The sequence below is a fragment of the Pygoscelis adeliae genome, unplaced genomic scaffold, assembly GCF_000699105.1.
Source record: "Pygoscelis adeliae isolate BGI_AS28 unplaced genomic scaffold, ASM69910v1 Scaffold45, whole genome shotgun sequence".
NCBI classification, from domain to species: Eukaryota; Metazoa; Chordata; class Aves; order Sphenisciformes; family Spheniscidae; genus Pygoscelis; species Pygoscelis adeliae.
In genome coordinates this window covers 7,304,961-7,325,855 of record NW_008825114.1, presented here as the reverse complement: position 1 = coordinate 7,325,855, position 20,895 = coordinate 7,304,961, and the positions used below count along the sequence as shown (strand labels likewise).

General features: G+C 39.1%; 1 protein-coding gene across 1 annotated transcript in view; it reads left to right on the top strand.

The window, feature by feature from the left end:
• The window catches only part of PCSK5 (proprotein convertase subtilisin/kexin type 5), a 269,604-nt gene that overhangs the window by 79,392 nt on the left and 169,317 nt on the right, over positions 1 to 20,895 (top strand). Inside the window, 2 exon segments of the mRNA XM_009328171.1 lie at positions 5,032 to 5,175; positions 7,452 to 7,528. Coding sequence (XP_009326446.1) covers positions 5,032 to 5,175; positions 7,452 to 7,528 — 221 coding nt within the window.

Below are 20,895 nucleotides of genomic sequence, written 5' to 3'. Positions count from 1 at the left end.
GGACTTGCCCTTGGTGAAGCCATGCTGGCTGTCTCAAATCACCTCCCTGTCCTCCATATGCCTTAGCATAGCTTCCAGGAGGATCTGTTCCATGATCTTCCCAGGCACAGAGGTGAGACTGACTGGCCTGTAGTTCCCCGGCTCTTCCTTTTTTCCCTTTTTAAAAATGGGGGTTATGTTTCCCCTTTTCCAGTCACTGGGAACTTCACCGGGCTGCCACGACTTCTCAAATATAATGGATAGTGGCTTAGCAACTTCATCTGGCAGTTCCTTCAGGACCTGCGGATGGATCTCATCATGTCCCATGGACTTGTGCACCTTCATGTGCCTTAGATGGTCTCGAACCTGATGTTCTCCCACAGTGGGCAGCTCTTGATTCTCCCAGTCCCTGCCTTTGCCTTCTGCAGCTTGGGCAGTCAGGCTCGAGGACTTGCCAGTGAAGACCGAGGCAAAAAAGTCATTGAGTACGTCTGCCTTCTCTGTGTCCTAGGTAACCAGGTCTCCCGTTCTCTCCCTCTTCCTCTTCCTCTTCCTCTTCCTCTATATTAAAAACGAGTTTTCTATCTTTTAAATATCTTTATCTTTTTAAAAGAGTTATCTTTTCTAATCTCTGACTGGGAACTAGTATTTCAGAGCTTTCCTGGGATCAGAAGCATGTGCAATGTTCCACTAAATGAGATCCAAGACCTGCCAACTCACAACTGGTCTTTAAAATTGTGTCATTCTGATTATCATCTTGTGTTTCTCTATATCCGCTTAGATATTGACAAGATCTTGTCAAAAACTACAGGAAGCCAATGCAAGGTACCTCATGAAGACTTACAGAGGGCACAATATGCCATTTCTGAGAGACTGCATGTCACAGGATTAGAAACTTTGTTTCTACTCTGTTTTTATAGACTAACAGGCATTGCAAAAGACAGAACAGAATTTTGTAGTCATTGTTCTTTTAATTTGATTTTAAGCTCTGGAATTCCAAAAGATTTTGACCATTGATATGAGTCTTGATTTCTCAGTTTAACCGTTCAGTTTTGTTATTGATCCCTAACTGGATACACCAAGCCTCCGACCACAAAAATCAGTGCAGCAGACAAGAAGCATTAATTTAATGATAATGCCCATAAGTAAGGTTTTAGAGAGAATTTCACAAAATAGCTGAGAATCCAGGCCCATGTCTGATACTGAAAGCATCATGCAAACATCAAAACAGAAAACCTTTCTAATGTTATGTCGGCTTGTTAATTGCACAAAGGCAGGCTTCCAAATTGTCTGTCCAAAGACGTCTAATTCCAAAGAATCTAGTGATTCTTTTGTCTTTTTATGCTCATAAGCATTAAATTTCAAGTATGAGAAAAGTTCAATATCTGAAATTTTTCTTAGTATAGCCCTTTTCCTTCCTACATGGAATTCAAGAGCCTCTCAACCTTGCAGATGGTTTCTATTAAATACTGACAGTGATATCATTAACATTTTCCAATTAAACAGTCCAAAGAAAAATATCATCCTTTTAATGCCTTTTAAAATCTATGTAACTGGGCAAGAGGTTGTTTATTCCTTTTGATGGTATCCTCCAGGCAATAGATGAAAACAGTATATGTTGAAATAATGCTGGCTTACTGCAGTTGTCTAGTCATGGTACCAATGCAGGAAATTTCTGAATTACTTTATCTGCTTGGAGAGGGGGGAAATTCTGTAGACTAACCTATTTTATACTATTCCCTTTAAAACTCAAAATCTACAGTTCAAAGATTAACAGATCTAATAAAAACTTGCAAGTACACAGCTTTTGTACATTATAATGACAAAGTTTTTATTCTAAAAAGAGAGAACAGGCAAAATAGATTAAAAATGAGCTATGAAATTCAGTACTTGCCCATTGATATAAAATTCAATCACTATGGATCACATAATTTCTATTCTCATGACAGACATTTTATTATTTTTTATTTGTGTAACACTGTGAATTGAGACAGTGCTTCCAAATTCATTAAAAAACAGCCCTCTGCTAAGAAGCTGACAATATAATTTGGATAGGTGGTAAAGAAGCAGCACATGGTTAAAGAACAATTATAGACTGGAACCCAGTAGCGGAAAATTCCTTACAAGAAATATTTTTGAAGGAAAGAGGAATTTAAAGGGACAGGAAAGAATGCAAATGAAACCAAGTAATAGATGTCATCTTAGATGCTGTTCAATGTGGAACAGTGTATCTATACCATATTGCATAGTATTTGAAGAGTAATTGCACCACAAGTTTTAAAGTGTTCCTGATAAAGGCCAAATCTGACTGCTTTGAGAGAAAAGTGCACAATCTGATTAATCTGGAGAAAATCACACACTAATCTGGGGGAAGGTATAGTTTGTGGTTAAAATATGGGAATCTGAGATCAGATATTGAACCAAACAAAACTGGAATTTAAGTGGTAGAAGACAGTACTGGAAGAGAAGAACAAGGCTAGGAGCACGGAGAGAAGAGCGTTGATAGAAAAAGAATTGAGAGGGGGAAGAAGAGTAAGGAATAGAGGTGAAAAGAAAACAAAGATGCTATTTTTAATAGGACTTGAGAGTAAGTTATATATTCTAACCATAAGTACTGAACCCTTCATCTGCTGTTGAACTACTCCCACTTGGATGCTTCGCTGCTGCCTTTGCATTTTGTATCCATATGTTACGTATACTGTGATCCAAAGTTATAAGTGGGCATGCAGTTACGCCTGCTTTACCCCTGGCATTTCTTTTATGCAGAAAGATTGTTTAGACTAGCTTTCTGCCCAGTCTTGGAGCAGAACAAGATAATTTGAATATCAGTTTGATCTGGCACGTCTCTTGAGAGAATCATCAGAGCACATGGTAAAGCAAGAGATGTCTCTTGTCTTGTGTTTGTCTACATGCATGTAGCAAAGCAGCTGATGAATTAGCACCCTTCAGACAGCACCACAAAAGCAGAAGTTCAGGGAAGGTAAATGAGGGCAACTGTCTGTGCCAACATCATTAAGGGAAAAAGCAGTGATCTTCTGACAGAGAGCCAAAGAGCTTGCAAGGGAATGGGGATTAAAAACCCATATGCTTGCTCAGCCTGAGTGGTTTGACTGGCATGGAAGCAAAACGACAAGCTCATCCCCTGGGAAGAGAGGACAAGACAGTCAGCAAAGCAGCCAAACAGTCATCTGGTATTTCAGAGTATGGGATGAAAGGGCAGTGTAATGGCCCAGTAAATTTGACTGAAGTTCAGAGCCAGGAATCCTGATTGCCCATTGTAGCTCTCTTGGTTTTACTCTGTGGCTGGATTTCGGTGCTTCCACCTTTTTGTCTCCTTGTCTTCGTATCAGCAAAATGTGAATGATGATATTCATAGCTTTTGCAGGTATTTTATGATGCTTAATTCAGTAATACTTTTGAAAAATGCAAATGCACCTGGAAACATTACACAATTTTAACCCCCTTATTTGTACATTGGAAAGCCTCATGTGTACAACCATTACATTCAGTGTACAGATGGCAAGTTTAGACTGTAATTAATTTCATAAAGCCAGCAGCATGAGCATTTTCATGCAATACACAGAACAAAAGCATTAAGCCTGCCCTATATACATTCCTTGGAACTGGTCCCTGAAGCCAGAGAGAGAGAGACAGATACTTGCAGACACAAGGGAAAGACCATGAGAGAGACTTCATACTATGTACATATATATGGTGCCTAATAATATAATCTTGCTTTAGTACCAGCAAATGACCACTCTTAAAACCTCTGGTTTGTGTATGACAGTACAGCACGGTAAAGCGGAGAAAAAGGAGGAGGAAAATTATAATTTAATAGTAATCTGATATGAGTTTGCACCCAGTATGGCTAATAGTTCTCCAATGTGCTTACATTCGGGAGGAGAGGGATGGACTCAGTCAAGGCAGAGCACGTCCCTCTGAATGTATTTATACTCTTTACCAATTGTAGAGTGTCAAAACATGAGGCTGAAGTGGGGACATGAGGAGTGAGATGGAGCGTGCTCGTAGGGCCACTGTTGCTATGATAGAAGTTTCTTTTTTAATTTTTTTCCTTCCCCCTACCCTTCTCCCCTTCCCTGCACCCTGTCTTTTTTTATTTTTTTGCCTGTTACTCTGTCTGAGCCTGAAGGAGCTGGAGGAAGGCAGTGCCGATGAGACGCTCATTGACCTCACTTCACAGGGGAGGGCTCTGCGTGTGGGTTAGAGAGTTGCTAATGGGGCATATGAATACCTGAGGGTCATGTCTCATTACCATGGCAAGCCAGATTTCTTCACATGGGCAGGGTGCATTCATATCAAGGAAGAGGCTTTTAGTTTTAATGTACCCTAAACTTTCTTTCTCCACCACACTGGACTTGGTTGCCCTGAAAGCTGTACCCTAGGTTGCTCTCAATCTATCTACAATTCATCAGGCACCTTAAGCTGCAAGTTTTTCATGGTGTTGTTTTGGTTACAGGTTCTTTACTGCTGCTCATCTCCTGCTGATATTGCACAAAACCTGCCAAAAGCCTTCTTTTGTAGATAGAAATGAATCTGGATTAGTTTCCAGACATTCTGTCAATAAATTATACAGCACATAAGCTCCAAAAAGCAAGTTTTGTTTCCATGACCATTTCTGTACAGGCATCTGTCTACTTTTATCCACATATGGTTTGTTTTTCTGAAAAAATTCAAATAATTCAAATGTACATTTCAAATGAGCGTGCTTAACAGCCAGGAATAGTTGCTTCGTTTTACACATGGCTTCTAGTGGTTCAGTATGGCTGGATGCTTCCCTTTTCTATTGCTTAGCATGAAGAGTAATCTGAAAGAGAAATAAGCAGGTCTAGCAATTTTCATTCAATTTGGCATTTCTTTTTAAATTATTTTTTGTCTAAATGAAGGTGTTGATCTCGTATAGTTGCTATTCAAATCAATATGCTCATGTGCCTATTTAAATGGTAATGTTAATGTAAGTAGGATAATTTCTCAACCCCACACTGCTCACTAATCTGCAACATCCAACATCTTTATCTCCTCTTCTGTCCCCAGCACTGCAGTGATAACACCCACCATTGCCAATCAGATATGAATATAGTAGGTGCTTGGAAGAGAGGTTACACTGGAAGGAATGTTGTGGTCACCATCCTGGATGACGGCATCGAAAGAAACCATCCAGACTTGATGCAGAATTATGTGAGTGTCCACAGGAGTCCAGATTTGCTACTTTATTATTACCCTGAATAAATTTGCTGCTCCTGGAGAGATGGAGGGAGGGAGGAGGGAAGGAGGAAGAATCATAGGAGGATTTCCTCAAATGTTAACACCAATGGGAGGAAGGAAGATAGCTTTTGGTAATCTGTATTATTTTAGTTAAGACTATGTTCAGTCTGAACGTATTTAATATGTGGATGCCTCTTGTAGATGAGTCCTGAATTTCTGAAGGACTGGAACTAATCATCGGATGTTTTTTCTCTTTTCTGTAATTATTTTACTTAATATCCTCACTCTTTCAGAACTTAGAAATGGAATACACTGCTTTTCAGTTAATGTGTGCAGCTGAAGTCCATTTTTGGCCAATACATTTAGCTAGCAAGACAGTAGCTTTTCTCAAAGACTAATTTTAGGCATATCGTTCCATGTATTTATTTTTAAAGCTATTTATCTTACTGCTAGAAATAATATTAAAGGAAAAGGACATTATGATTCACTCAGTTGAAAACAGGTGTAGAATATTCTGGGGTCTTTCTAGTAAATCTCTTTTAACTCCAGTGAGTTCCCTCACAATTTGTAATAGAGCTTTGTTTTCTGTGTCCTGTGTTTCATGTCGCCTCCGGAGGTTTCTGTTTGCTTGTGGTTCAGCATGTTTAAATGACTGGTTTAATATACCTTGGAAGGATTGCATAACATGAGGAGAAGCTGCTTCGCTAGTGGGTGACTTCTTGTGTTAGTGTCAGAGTTTGAAACTGTTCAGAGCATCAGGGCCGCGCTTTGCTGGAGTGTTTAGTCCTGTGCTTTGGGAGTAGGCATTACATGAAAGCACATGACCTTGAGGACCTTATCATTTCTCTGAAATACAATGTGCAATGTATACATTCACACGAGGTAAGAAAACGAACAGATATATTTGGACTGAGCCGGACTGGTGAAGATGACCAGCGCAAGGCATGCCTATACCTTCAGTCCCATTACAGACGTAGGTCTTGTAAAAAAGCCCTGAACGCGGGCTTTTTGCCAGTGAGCATATCATCTTGACAGAGCATTGAAGAGATGAAGGTGACAAAACATCTCTAACAACCCATCAAAAGCTACAGTCGTGTCCACAGTTTAAAGCCATTTATTTTAAATTAGCCATACTTACATCTGTATCCTTCCCCATGCTGCACGTGGAACTCAGCTTTGAAATACATGAGGAGGACTGCACAAACACAAGTGACAGACAATTGCCCTATTTTTCAATGTATGCTTGATCCTAATGCATGCCACATCTTTCATTTTAATCTCTTAAGTTATTTAAACAAACCAAATATAATTTTTACCTCCTCAATGAATGACCCGGATTGTATCATATGTCACCTCATCCTGGTACTGTCCTTCCACTGAATTTAAAGCAGCTATTTATTCCCTTACCACCTCCTCTCTCCCTTTCCTCACGCCAACAAGGAATTCCCCCAAAGCAGTACACATTGCTTGTTTGATGACAAATGCCTTCTATATGTCAGATTATTGCTGGTGTGGCTGCAAACAGGAATATTTGAGGTGGATGTGGTAACTGGTTTTGAACAAAGAAGAGATTAAAAAGAGCTGCTTGCCATGTCAACACACCACATGCTACCACATCGATTAATGGGAGCCATGCAAACCAGCAGCTATTTACTCTATAAACTATTTTCAGCTGTAAGAATCCTGGTAAATGTAAAATATGGAACAAAAATAGGGAGATATCTTGCAAATATTTGAAACAGTTACACTCTCAGGGAAATGGGAATGAAGTTTATGTTGCATTTCAAGCTGTATTTTTATAACAATATTCTTAAGAAAATGGTATTATTCTTATTCCTTGAAATGGTGACTGAAATTTCAGTCATCATTGTGCAGATAATTTCTTGAATCTTGAAACATTTAGCAAAATCACAATTTTGAGAATGAACTCTCTTAACTTCCTGAAGTTTCTTAGAAGAAATGCAGTCTTCTTGTTTAATGAAACACTACTGTCTATTTCCTCTCTGACACTGGAACTATGCTTTTTCAGAGCATTTGTTATCCTTCTCCCTTTTCCAAAAATAAAATAAAATTTGTAAATCCTGTAATTATTAAATATATAATCCTTTCCTAAAACATGCAATCATCATAAAACTGCAGGAATGTTAATCTAATTACTCTCTTGTAGGAACCTGCTGAAGAATGTATAGGCCACATGAGTCAACGGCTAATTAATGAGAAACTGGTTTTCTTTCTCCTGTTGGCTACAGGATTCGCAGGCCAGTTTTGATGTCAATGGAAATGATTTTGACCCTATGCCTCGATATGATGCCAGCAACGAGAACAAGTAAGGCATTATGACACTCATGGCATTTTCAATCTAGTTCAAGTAGAAAGTACCAGTTCTTCTATGAAAGTATAGGAAACTTGAATCCTCATAAAGCAGCATGATTTGCATTTAAATCTTTGTAAAATATATATTTATGTCTCTTCCATGCACACTGCATGATGCTTACTCTTTGAAAGCATTTGGAGCCATCCAAAAACACATAAAAATTAGTTTGAGAGTTCTGGGCATGTGAAATCAACCATTTTCAACCCCTTTGGGATGCAGAATATAAGGAGTGACTCTTACTTTTCTCAGATATTATCTCATTGAGTTATTGGGGTGTTATTATGTGTGACAACTGGCTTGGTTTCTGACTCTTGAACTTTATGGACTTTGTGTATGGAAGAAATAGCAAGTTAATGGAGGTTTTTTTTTTTCTCTAATAATATCTTTTAAAGTGATGGACATTTTACATGTGGAGGTTTGATAGAAACCTTGTAAACCCAGAAGTGGCAGTTCTGCCGGATTATAACATCTGTATCAGATGGCTGGTTGGATATATCTCCATGAATGACGTATTTCTCCTTCAGAGCTCAGCTTCCTGCTATTTGTCATTCCAACTCTGCTCTTTAGATGTGCTGTGGTGAAGGCTGGGGGAGGCACTGGCAGGGACACCTCACCTCAGGAAGCATGACACTTTTCTGCCCCCGTGGGTATTTGAGGGCAGTTTTTTGTTGGTAACATTTTTTAACTAGGTATTTGGCAGAAAGAAATACCTTTCTGTGGAATTGCATGAATTAGAGGAAGGATAATCCTACTAGCTGTCAACATGCTGACTCTGCATTTTGTTTTCTTGAGGGTGTTTTTTTTTGTTATTGTGGAAAGCATTTAGTATTGTTTGCCTGCAGAAGAGAGACTACAAGAGGTGAAACTTTGTCCTTTACACAACCGAAAAGCTTTTGAGCTTGTGTTGTCTCTTCCCTACAATCCCACAAACTTTATCCAGAAGAATGCAGCAGGTGTGAGCTGGGAGCGAGCAGCAAAACTTAACTTTGGTTTGACTGGAGAAACCAATTGGAGCAACCTTAGATCACACTTTGATGGGAGAATCCTCTCCTGGTCAACACCTTCTTCATAACAGCAGGGAACCATGTGTGGACAGGCTGAAGAACAGGGCCTCATTACGCATAGCTGCCTGTTACATATAGATCCACTGGTCTTACAGTGAATCTCAAGGAGCTGTCATAGCTACTTTCAGCCACAGGGTGAAATAACTGTGAAAACTGAGGTGAATTCTGCCAAATACTTGTTTGGTCCGTCAGCCTGATCCTGCCTGGTAGGCCGAGATGAGAAATATGTAAGGATTTAGCTCTTAGAAGCTATGTAAATAAATGCGCGCACACACACACACACACACACACACATATCTTAGTTGTGATGACTAGAAACACTGTTTAACATAGAAACATACTATGTTGCTATTAATTTGAATAATAATAACAGTTTATTTATTTGGGACTGCAGTCTTGGCCTATGTTCTTATTCAATATTCAATTGTTCTTATTTGATGCTGTTTACATGCTGCCAAATATTTTTGTCTAGAAACAAGTACATGCAAGAGCTGTTTCTTTCCCTTTTGCCCGTTAGGCATATCTTTCTCATCCTGTTTTCATACAGAAGCTCAGTTTACTGAATCGTATCTGCCTCTTTTTCACTAGAAATCTCCTAAAGCAAGAGTATCATGAGAGAATAAAAAGAGAAATTCAGTAAAACCCTTTGTTTTGAAACGTATGAATATTCTGTACATGCAGGCTAGTTTAAGTTTAAGCAAAAAAAACCCACTGATGCGGAACAAATAGTAGATAGACCCGGTTACTGCATTGCCTCAGTTAAGTTAGTGACAAGCCAAGGATTTCAGAGCTAAATGCTCATATGGAAAATGCTAACAACTGAAGTTGTTAGGAGATATCCTCAAGACACATTCACTGAAACAGAAGAGTGAATAAAAGTCTATCAATTCTTGCTCTTTCCAAAGCCTTCTATTTTTCTTACAATTGAGGAATTTCATGTGCCATTGTTACCTCAGTTTTAAAGGTGTTCTGTCACTGGTGTGGAAAGGTCAGAACCAGTAAATGTGCTATAAATTTTTGGTGGCTAATAAGAGAAATCTTTGGCTTAGCTTATGAGAGGTCTCAGGGCTACAAGCAAGTTTTATAAACATGCTAGTTACCTGAAAATGGAATAGGAACATAGGAACATAAATTGTTTGCAGCCCAGAGTATGTAGGCATTGCCACTCAGCATGCTGCAACAACTAATTTGTATGACTGACCACTTCAGCATCAGCCCTGGCTTTGAACTAGGTGTCTATATTATAGCCCCATACAAAGTGTTGGAAGAACAAAACTGCGGCTGCATGATCACTACAAAAGTGTGGTCACCCCCCCTCCTTAGAATCATAGAATCATTTAGGTTGGAAAAGACCTTTAAGATCATCAAGTCCAACTGTTAACCTAGCACTGCCAAGTCCACCACTAAACCATGTCCCTAAGCACCACATCTACACATCTTTTAAATACCTCCAGGGATGGTGACTCAACCACTTTCCTGGGCAACCTGCTCCAATGCTTGACAACCCTTTTGGTGAAGAAATTTTTCTATCCAATCTAAACTGCCCCGGCACAACTTGAGGCCATTTCCTCTTGTCCTATTGCTTGTTCCTTGGGAGAAGAGACCGACACCTTACCTCATGTTTGCTCTTTCCTCCTTTGCCCAGCCTTTGTGCAGCTCTCCAGAGTGAATCACACTGAAAACTGCGCTGCCAACAACAGCAACAACAAATTGTATTTTCAGCCAGGTCAGGCAGGTACCTCATTCGGCTCAGCCTGAGGTCAGAGGAGAGCAAGACAGGGACAAGTGGGGAAAACAAAGCATGGCCTGAACCTCTCACTGGCAGTGCCAGTTTCAGTGAACTGAGGTGACTGTATGACAATGTGCCAAGTGCCTATGACTGTTGACCACAAAACTGAGTATAATGGGCAGGCAGTTGCCAGCAGTGGCCTCCAAGGAGTTTTGAGAAAAGATATGACAGTCAGCCTGGCCTTCTGCGAATACTCCTCAGCTGAGCTGCTGGTTTGAATCACAACACATCCCTTTCTCCACACACACTTCAGGGACACATCCTGGCTCATCTGCGTGAAGATGCTCCTGTCTTTGGAGTTGGGCCATGGCAAGGGTACACTTGGAGGCCCCCCAGTTTAGGTGCACTTTCAGGGATTCACCCTCTTTGGTGCTGCATGGAGCCACGTACCTCCAGCTGTGAATCACAGATGAATCTTTTTCTTTGGCTGGGTACTGAAGTCATCACTTTCTTACAAAGCATGTCCAGAAAAGGGAGGCTGCTTTCTGTTTTGTTCCTAGTTAGAGTTTTATATGGGATATAAAACTGGACCAATTCATTTCTCTCCTAGGGCTGGGGGATTTGAGTTTTCATACCCTACCTCCCTGGTGAATACTCTCACTGCCCAACCCCTAAGGTCCTGCAGTGAGATGTGGTAGTGGGAGGGCAGATGCTGCACTGTACTGAGCTCTGTCAGTGTTATCAGGAGGTACAGCGTCAATGTAGAGTCAGCTTTTGGACACAGGATACATGAAGCATACTTTCAGTGTAAGATTACTTGGCAGCCTAACCTCTGCTTAGAGGCTCAGTATTTCCAATTAGCAGATACACTGAGCCTGGTAAGCAGCACCTAAGAACCTTCAACTTTTGGGTCTGTCGCCCTTCCTAGTTCCCACTGGACTCAACAAGAATTAAACAACTACATAGGTACTGAAAAGCACTACTAGCAGACTGTCTATATTTTTATGTGTCTAAAATATCTTCAGAAATTGGGGCAGGAATTCTGATTATCCAGCATACGTGGCCATTTGGCACTACATACTCAAGTTGTGCCTGGAAGTTGAGGTAACCACAACCACGGAACATTGTGAAAGCCATACTTTGCAAAGACTTCGTAATATGCAAGGTCAATTTGGTTGATTCCTGCTTCCTGCTACAGCAACTGGACAACATTGTGTAATGGTGATTTGTGTCTTCCGGTAAAGGTGGGATGTACAAATGCACCATCGTTTCATGAAATGATCTAGTTTATTCTGCCTCATTTTATAACCCAACATTAAGGGATGGAATGATAAAGAGTAAAAAGAATTGCTGTAAAAATAAGCAGGTGTCTCTGGGCAGCTCTGCAAGCAGCTGTGAAACATCAGGGTACCGGGTCTGTTTGCTAGCTTTTCACTTTTAATTATTAGTGAAGGCTTTCTGTTGCCGAGGCATATTGGTGAGGAAAAAGGAATGAGAAAAAATTAACTGGGGGTTTGTGAAGCAACTGAAGATAACCAGAGTCGCACTTTCCAGAATTATATTTCTGAAGTTTTACATTAGATCTTCTATTAGATAAGGAGAATAGGAGGGTAGAAAGAAACATTAGACTAATCTTTCAAGGCTTGTAGTCAAAATCAGGGTGGGACAATAGTTTCTTTAACTACTATGGTATGTAGGAGTCCTGCCAGAAGTTTACTTTGGTTTCTACAGATTGGCAGCAAATCGTGAAGCTTGTAAATGGTACAGGCCTATACTAGAGCTTCCTTTTGCTCAGAGGCTAAAGACAGCAGTCAGCTGTGGATAAAGTCATTCCTGCTATGTAAAGCATCTTGTTTTGGTTTACTGTTGAGTATTGCTGCTTTATTCTTTCTCTGTTATTCCACCGTTACCTGTAAACATCTATGTTGAAACAACTAGGCATTATCAGTCACGGGTCCTTAGACAGAATGTAGGTGGGATCACTGAAATGGTACTCTACCCATTGTATAGCCTCAGAAATAAAACAGAAATGTTCATAGTATTAAAACATTTTGCTATTTTGACCAAACAAAAATTAGTTTTTCTGTTTCATGAGAAATTTCTCAGGGATGATATTTCAGAGCTTAGGTCCTATTACGCCGACAAGTACTTTTATAAAACAGAGGACCTTTTAAAAATCCTCCTTTAAATAATACCAGTTGACCTTAATTCAGTTCTTACTAAACTTATGTAAGAAAAAGTAAAAGTAAGCTGTCATTTCTGTTTTGGAAATACTGAGTCACTCTTTGGATGCCTCTTCAACATTTTTCAGTGATGCATTCCACTACATAAATAACTTATTTTAATAACCTTCTAAATTATTTTTTAATGAGTATAAGATTTTTGGGAGACAACAATTTTTGCTGTTCAAAAATCGTAAGAAGCACAAGTTACTTATGTCTAAACTTTGCAATACCTGGACAGCTTTACATCTTTTCTCACAACAGCAAAAAAGTTAATGAGTTAATGAATTTCAGTCCTGCTTGATCCAACATATTGACATTCCTTTTCTGTGGCATCCATTCCAATTCATTATTACTTTCCTTTGTCAGTCATATTAATGTAGATACTCAATAAAATGCCAAAGGCTTAATTTTCTTCCAAGAGTGACAAGCTGCTAGTTTATACTGTCTGCTTATGTTGAAGACCTGTCCTATGTCCTGAGTCATTTAATCAGAATGGATACTAGATATTTGACAGGCAGATCAGCTTCTGTTGCCTCCTGGCTGGTCAATAAAGTAAAATTAAAAAACTTCACTGACTGCTGTGACACTAACCAGTGCAGATACCTGAAGAACTGAGCACACACAGGGAGCCTGAGGTCTGTCATAGCTGGCTTGAAAGATCATCTCAAAAAGGTTCGCACTGCAGCAGTGTGATAGAAAGGAGTGCTGACAATTGGGGGTTATCTGTCCATGTAGTTTATGCATTTTGATTGCCGGTATGCACCTGTTGCTATTGCTTTGAAATTGGCTGTATTGTGTGCTGCAGACAAAACTGAAGGGAAGATAAGCTGTACTGAGAAGCACTGCTGCACCATCTTGTGCTTTATCTTTTGTGTAAAAACCAATTCTGCTGTCGGATGACTAGTCACAACAACAAAAAAAGACCTTTCCTTGAAAGAAAAATGTTGTAGAAACATGGAGCATGAATCCCCACCACATAGTGCATTTGATAATGTTTTTCTTTTAATCTAAAACAGGTTTTTAACCTGTGGGAAGAGATAAGGTCTGCATTAAAACAGAACAGAAAACAAGCCAAGCATTGATGTTTTGAAATTCTCATGTTTTCTTGCTTCAGAATAAAACATCTTAATGTGAAGCTTTTTGAAAGTAAGTGGGACCCCAGAATTGCTGGTAGCTGAGGACAATTAGCTGGGCTAGAGGAGAAGCAGTCTTTGTCAAGCCGATTCACTCACCTGCGACAAGCACCCTCAACACTGGTCTCTATGGTCAGTCCCTTGTAAGAGCATTTCATATTGACAAGACAATGAAAAATTCATTGGACTACAGCGCTTGATTCAGTAGTCTTTTGATCCAGGTTCCAGCTTCAATAGTGGAAAATATCCTAATGAAAGTTTTGTCGAACTGCCAAAAATTGTCTTTTTGGTAAACTCTCCTAATCTGCTCATTATATTATCACACTGCATTACATAATCCCCTCCGAAGTCCACAAGTGGTATGAGTTATAATTTTCTGAGAGCCAAAGGAAAGACATTTCTTTGAGTAGTCATTGAAAGTGACAGAAGTCAAACAGAGGACTAAATAAAAACAAAGTTCAGCCAGAATTCCTGTTGCTCAAAGATGAAAAAAATCGTCCTTTCTCACTACCTTGGTGTCGGTCACTAAGCAGTATTTCTCACTGCCTTACTGGTGTTTGAGAAGCAGCACTCTTCCTTTTTGTAATGTATAAGACTCTCATGGTCTCAAAACATTTAACCACAACACTACAGGAAAGCCTTTTTCCTGTTTCTAATTACTGAAGTACCAGACAATGAGCTCACAAATAAAATGACGTTCTGAAGCGTTATGCAACTGCTTCTAGTTCTTTTATGTAAATAATTGATAACAATGAGTCAGATCTTCCCTTCCAATTCAAAGTCAACAGTAGGATGCATATAAGCTTTGATAGTTACGGTATTTGTGGCATTCACTTTTCTGAATTCTTTTTTATGGAGAGTTAGAAATGAAAGGTTTTTTCAGATGGTCTTTTTCCCAGAGTTGGTATTTCTTCTAAGTATGCATCTGTATTTTGAGGTTTTGAACTTAGGAGGAGGGACTCTACAACTACAGTAGGCAAGTTTTGATTTGCTGAAATGGTAGACCAGTTTCAAGTTGCATACGTTTATACATACAGGTATACAGCCAAGTAGAATTTGAGAGCACAAATACATTTCTATGTGTTGTCCCTTTTTCAGACATTGTAGGTATTACAGAAAGTTAAAGAGTGGATCCATGCTGTTTATGTGGTAATTGGTTTTGCCAGCTAATTTCACAGTAGTCAGCTCAGTCAAATGTAGTGCGAAATGTCATTCATTGAGACTTCTCAGCCAGCACATACATGCACAAAGTATAGTATTGATTCCCCCTTATTGATTCCCCCTTTAATGCTTGTGGCATCAAAAGCAGACCTCTAATTACAAGTTTGATAAAGCGATTGTGAATCCAGTGTCAAAAGCTTTTTAATTGAAGCATTTTTCTAAATAACATGCTATTAATGGTTGAACTCTGCAAAGTTATGCTATAAACAAATGTCTTAATGTATTAGTAGATGTTTTTATAAGACATTTTCAGGATAAAACTCTCAGATGTTGCTTTTTCTTGCAAATGAAAAAATATACATCTGTGTAGGTTTATTGCTGTAGGCAGGCTTATTTTTTCTAGCCTTGTTTTACATTACTGTGATTGTGTAATTTTTCTTAAAGATACACGGTCAAATTATTACATTTGACATTTTAAGCAAAGTCAGATTGCTCTCTTGAAGACAAGTTACTTTTTTTTTTCCTGAAGGAAAGCAATCAAGGTAGAGAAATTCAGATGCAGAAGTAAAGCAATGGGTATTCATCATAGATGTAGATTGCGCTGCTGGGGTCTATGCTACAAAAGTTTAACGTGCTTTGAAAATCATATATATATTGCTATAGAGTCCCAAACAAATCACCAAATCTCTGATTTTAGCAAATTGAGGTAAATACTATGGCTTGTTTACTTCTCCAACACATGGGATGGTGAGGCTGTTGGCTAAAGGTGTCAAAGAGTGTCAAAGAGAGTGTAATGAGAAGGTATGTGTTACTTCACCTTTCAGCCCAGACTTTTGTCCCTGCACTACTCTTCTTAACACTCCATAACCATCAGATGAAGAGCTACTAACTTGTTCTGCAGTGTAGTTTGTGTGAGAATTAGACTTCTTATGGTGAAACCCCTTTTCCAATTAGGAGCAAACCTTGGTCCTCCCAAATCAATAACGTAAGTTTCATTAAAAAAACAATTATCAACACAGATAAGAGTAGGACTTGAAGTTATTTCAACGATTTCCTCATTCATCTTTGAAATACAGCTCTAAAGAGAAGTGGAAGTCTGTTTAATGCAGGACAGCATCAAATGAAATTTAGGATTAAGCACAGTACATATCTTGCACAGTGCAATTGAAATTGCATTCAGAATTCAAAATGGGTAAGGAGTATGTCTCTGAGCTGGAATATGGTGGAAACCCAGAGTTATAAAATATTAATTTCTTTAAAATATTGTCACAACAGTCATCTATTATTAGAAATGGAGTATGCAGAATGGGTAAAGACCCGTCTGTGACCTGCCTGCACATCACTGTATTGCTCCTCTTTTTTGCCTTATGACCTTAGGATCCGTCAGTATCTTCCTTGCCTGAAAGCATAAATATCTTTTTTCTCTAAAAGCATTCCCCCAGAGTGGTTTTAGGAGGTCCAGTGGGCTGCTTTTCCTGCCAAGGAGGTCTAAATATGAAACTCCAGATCTGCATTTTTGTATTCATAGGATATTTTTCATTTCTGCTTAGGTGTGATTTCAGTGGAACTGGTGCAAAATATTTTCGAGAAGGTTTTTTTTCTGTTTCTTTTTTTTTTTCATTGCACAGAAATGATGGGGCTCTAATGTGGAGATTTTTAAGTAAAAGGAGATTGCTCAAACACCTGAGATCTCTCCAGCTGATATATATTGGTGTCAGTCTGGATGAATAACACAAATCAGGATAAAGAGTGACTGATAATATACTGTCATACAAAAGCAAAAGATGTGGAATTGAACATAAAATACCTAAGTACAGAATGTATCTGTAACAGAGCAGGCTCATGGCCATGAATTTCAGGTGGTAAAGAACATAGGCATTAGTGTATTTTGGTTTAGTCATGGTGGTCTAGGAACATGGGCAGTCCTAATAAAGGATTTTTAATGGCTTATTTTTCCTAGTTATACAAGGTTGTACTGGATCTGGTTGGGGCAGAGTTAATTTTCTCCACAGAAGCCCATACGGTGCTATGTTTTAGATTTGTGACCAAAACAGTGTTGATAACCCGTGTTTTAGCTACTGCTGAACTGTGCTTGCCTTCTCCGTTTCTCATGCTGCCCTCTCAAGCAAGGAGGCTGATGGTGGACAAGAGGCTGGAAGGGGTCATAGCTGGGACAGCTGATCCCAACTGACCAAAGAGATATCCCATGCCATATAACATCATGCTTAGCACTAAAGCTGGGGGGGGGGAGGGGGGCAGTTTTTCCTTTTCCCAAGGTAGCTGTTGCTTGGAGAGTGGCTGGGCATTGGTCTGCATGTGGGAAGTGATGAGTAATTGCCTATGCATCACTTGGTTGTGTTTTTTTCTTTTTTTTTTTCCTTTATTTATTAAACTGTTTTTATCTCAACCGAGAAGTTTTTTTGACATTTGTTCTTCCAATTCTCTCCCCCATCCCAATGGGAAGGAGGAAGTGAGTGACTGGGTGGGGGTTAGCTGCCTGCCGGGGTCAATACTCCAACCTTTTAATAATGTGCTAGTTCCCAAAGTAATTCTAATAGCTTTGGAAGGCTTCTTTATGGTAAAGATACCTGAAGCATTATTCTTGCGAGCCCGATTTCATGGTGAAGTTGACTACAAGATCTGTGATGAGATAAGTTACTCTCTGCGTATGTAGGCTTGTTCTGGTATAAGGGACTTATGCTCCAGAGAAGTACCCAAGCGTGGAGCTGTTGCAGAGCTGCTGATCCCACAGTTGCTGTGCTGGTCCATTAGTCCTTGAAAAGCAACATATAACTGACACCTGTAGCAGTGGAAGTGACTGGATGAAATGTAGGGCAATGCAGGTAGAAAAGCAGAAAAACATCTTTACTTCTTCACTTCCATTAACTCATATCATTTCAGGTATTGCATGTAGCAACAGCAGACACACGTCAGAGGAATTTGTGATATCTGCAGATGTCAGATATATAGGACACTTCAAATACACAGGAAACTTATCACCAAAGCAGGTGAAGGTCCCCTGAAAAATCTTAGAAATCATCTTGCCAGCTGTAAGGTCAAATAGATGAAAAGCATTAACCATATAAATTCCATCACTTGGTTTCTTCATGCACAATTAGGTTGCGATGTAAAGTCTTTTAATTCACAGGGCAAACCTCTACCGTGGGCCAGCGCTAATGTGGAACAAAACATTCATGCCTTTCACTGGCTTACGCACAGTTTGCTAGCTTATGCAGGGATGCTGAGAAACTGCAGTCTGAAGATTTATTCCTGGCTTTGTTTACAGATGCGATATGATGATTTGCTTACAGAGCAAAGAAAAGGGTGTAGAATTTACATATTTGTTCTGAAAGTTATCATTATTAAGCTGTGGCTATTCTAGTAGAGATGTTCCTTCTAGTCTCAGATTTGCAATTTAACCTCTTGGTACCTCTTCAGTACAATGAGAATAGTAGTGTTTTCCTACATTCAACAGTACACCTCTTTAAGATTATAGACGTTATAGGAAAAGCTGGTGAAATGCAAGCAGGTGGGAAAGCAAATTTGCGGCTTTCAGTTAATCACTTTTTTCCTTTGCTCAAAAAACAGATGACAGACTACTTAACCTGTATCCATCTCATCCAAAGCTCTTCTTTATGCCTACTGTATAGATAACATGGTGTAGCCAGTACACAGTGAGCTTTCTCAAGTGCAAGCATGTTCACTGTAGGTGGTACATTTGGAAGTTTCAGCAGCAAATTCTAGCAAGCTGTACTCATTGTATCCAAGCCTGTGGTTTTTAAGGCTAATATCTTAGATAAATAGGGGTGGATTTTCCTAGGAATAGCAAATGCATGGCCTAGCCAAAAATACTCGTTGTGTCAGTATTCCGGTTCTTACTCTAAAGCTTTTAAAAAATATTGAAGATTATAATATATCATCAACTTTAGATAGCTGTATGTTTAGAAACACTGATAACAGTTCATTAGTGAAACTTAATAAAAAAATCTGCAGCTTAACTTAAGTTAATAGGAAGGATTCATAAAGCATACCAAGAGTTTCTGATTTGTGTAAAGTAATATTGGGAGTGACACTAACTTCCTCTGCAATCTGAGGTCTTGTTCCCAAATTACGATTAATTTTAGACTCCAAAAACATTAACAAAACCTTAAACTATGTTCATTATCCATATAGTTGCACGAGAAGAATTAGTCTCAGGACTTATTTTCCAAGGCTCATCTTAAATATGCTTATGTCAGGTTGAAATATTTTATTTTTGTAATTAACAAGGGTAAATTAAGGTGATATAAAACATTGTTAAAATGGTACAAGAAGCTGGCTGCAAAGATTTTTGCTTTTTTGTTTAAATACATTTACGTCTTTCCAGTTAAATCAGTGCAATTTGTAAGTAAAATAGTTGTTGATGAAGCAACACATCTGCTGACAACATCTAGAAACATATCTAGTGATTTTGTGAGGTTTCCTGTTGACTTACCTATTTCTTTCCAGTCTGCTTTTATGAAGACATCTGGATGTTTTCAGGTTTGGGTGTTTGATTGCTTTGGGGGTTTTTGTATTTTCAGTTAGAAATCCATGTAGTGCATTGACTATGAAAATGACAAGATGACCTTTGTGTCACAACTGATTTTCTTTGCAAGGATCTAAAAGTCTCTTGCATGGAGATGGAAAGAGATGGAAAGCGAAAGAGAAGGTGCCTCTGAGGCACTTGCTGAGGTTATTTTCTAGTCAGCTGGGACCTGTAAGCATCCAGACAGCATTTCTTTGGCGTGGGGAAGCATAATTTTGCAGGGTTAAACTTGAATATATCATTAAGACAGTGCATTGGCTGCGGCATGGGAATATAAACTGTCAGGGACATTATTTCCTCTGCAGCTTCCACGTTCAGGATTTGTCTTGCGATTATTTCCATAGGCGTTTTTTTGGCTCTCCAGGTATTACTCTCCCCCACTAACCCTGGGGGCTCAGCAACTCACAGGTGCTCCTCTGAGAGGCGGGTTGGTATAGACAGAGGAATTGTGAAGGCTGTATGTGTATGTCCTGTGTTTTTCCTGTGTCCCCTCCTCTGCTTTTCCCTGTGGCAGCACCTGATTGCTGTGTCTTCGGGATTAGAGTCGCGTTGATATGAAAGCATAACATGCCCAACGTTTAGTGCTTCAGACATGCTTCATTAATTCCCATATGATATGACAGCTGTTTATAACCATGGCAATAACTGAGGCAAGGGAGAAACAGTCCTCCATGGTTGTGCACTATACCATGTGACATAGAATGAGAAATAGCAAACAAAATCAGCAAAGAATATATTTAGCCAAGTATATAGTTTCATGTATTAAAAATAAAAAGAATTATTTACTGATGTCTTAATGTTTTAATGCAAGGTAAAGTAAGTAAGGTTACCGGGATGTTGCAGAATCTAAGTTCTAGAATTATATTCTGTTCATGGAGACTGTTGCAGACTGGGAAGAGACAGTTTAATTATTGTGTTGAACCAGTAATTCCAAGTGTAAAAAAACAGCTAAATTAACCATTTTTACAAGGTGATTACAAAAATTTTCTTGTGTAAAAGTACATGCCTGATTTTGTCCATCTTCTTCCCTCATTAAGCTGTATAATACAGTAGTTCCCCTTACCATTTTGTTAGCCGTTTTCCAAAAAGATTCTAAATTGGGCTTTTGTTTGTCCTTTTTTCTGTATGTCACAAATGAAGTGATAAATTGTTAGTCTCACACGTTAAGAATGAGAAAAGTATAGACAGATATTCAGTTCTTCCCAAGTGTGTATGCTACTCTATTCTTCAGATTGCACACAACAAGGGATCAACCACCCTCATATGCATAAAATGATTGCCAGAATTGCTTGGAGCACATCCTCCTTGTTCTATGACTTTCCATCGCTTCTACAGCTTCTCAACCAGCTTGAATTAGGTTAAAAAAAGTTCTTTTTTGCTTGTGTGGCAGGGGAGCCTTGAAGTCTAAGCAGCCTCATATTCTTCAGTTTCAAAAGCAAA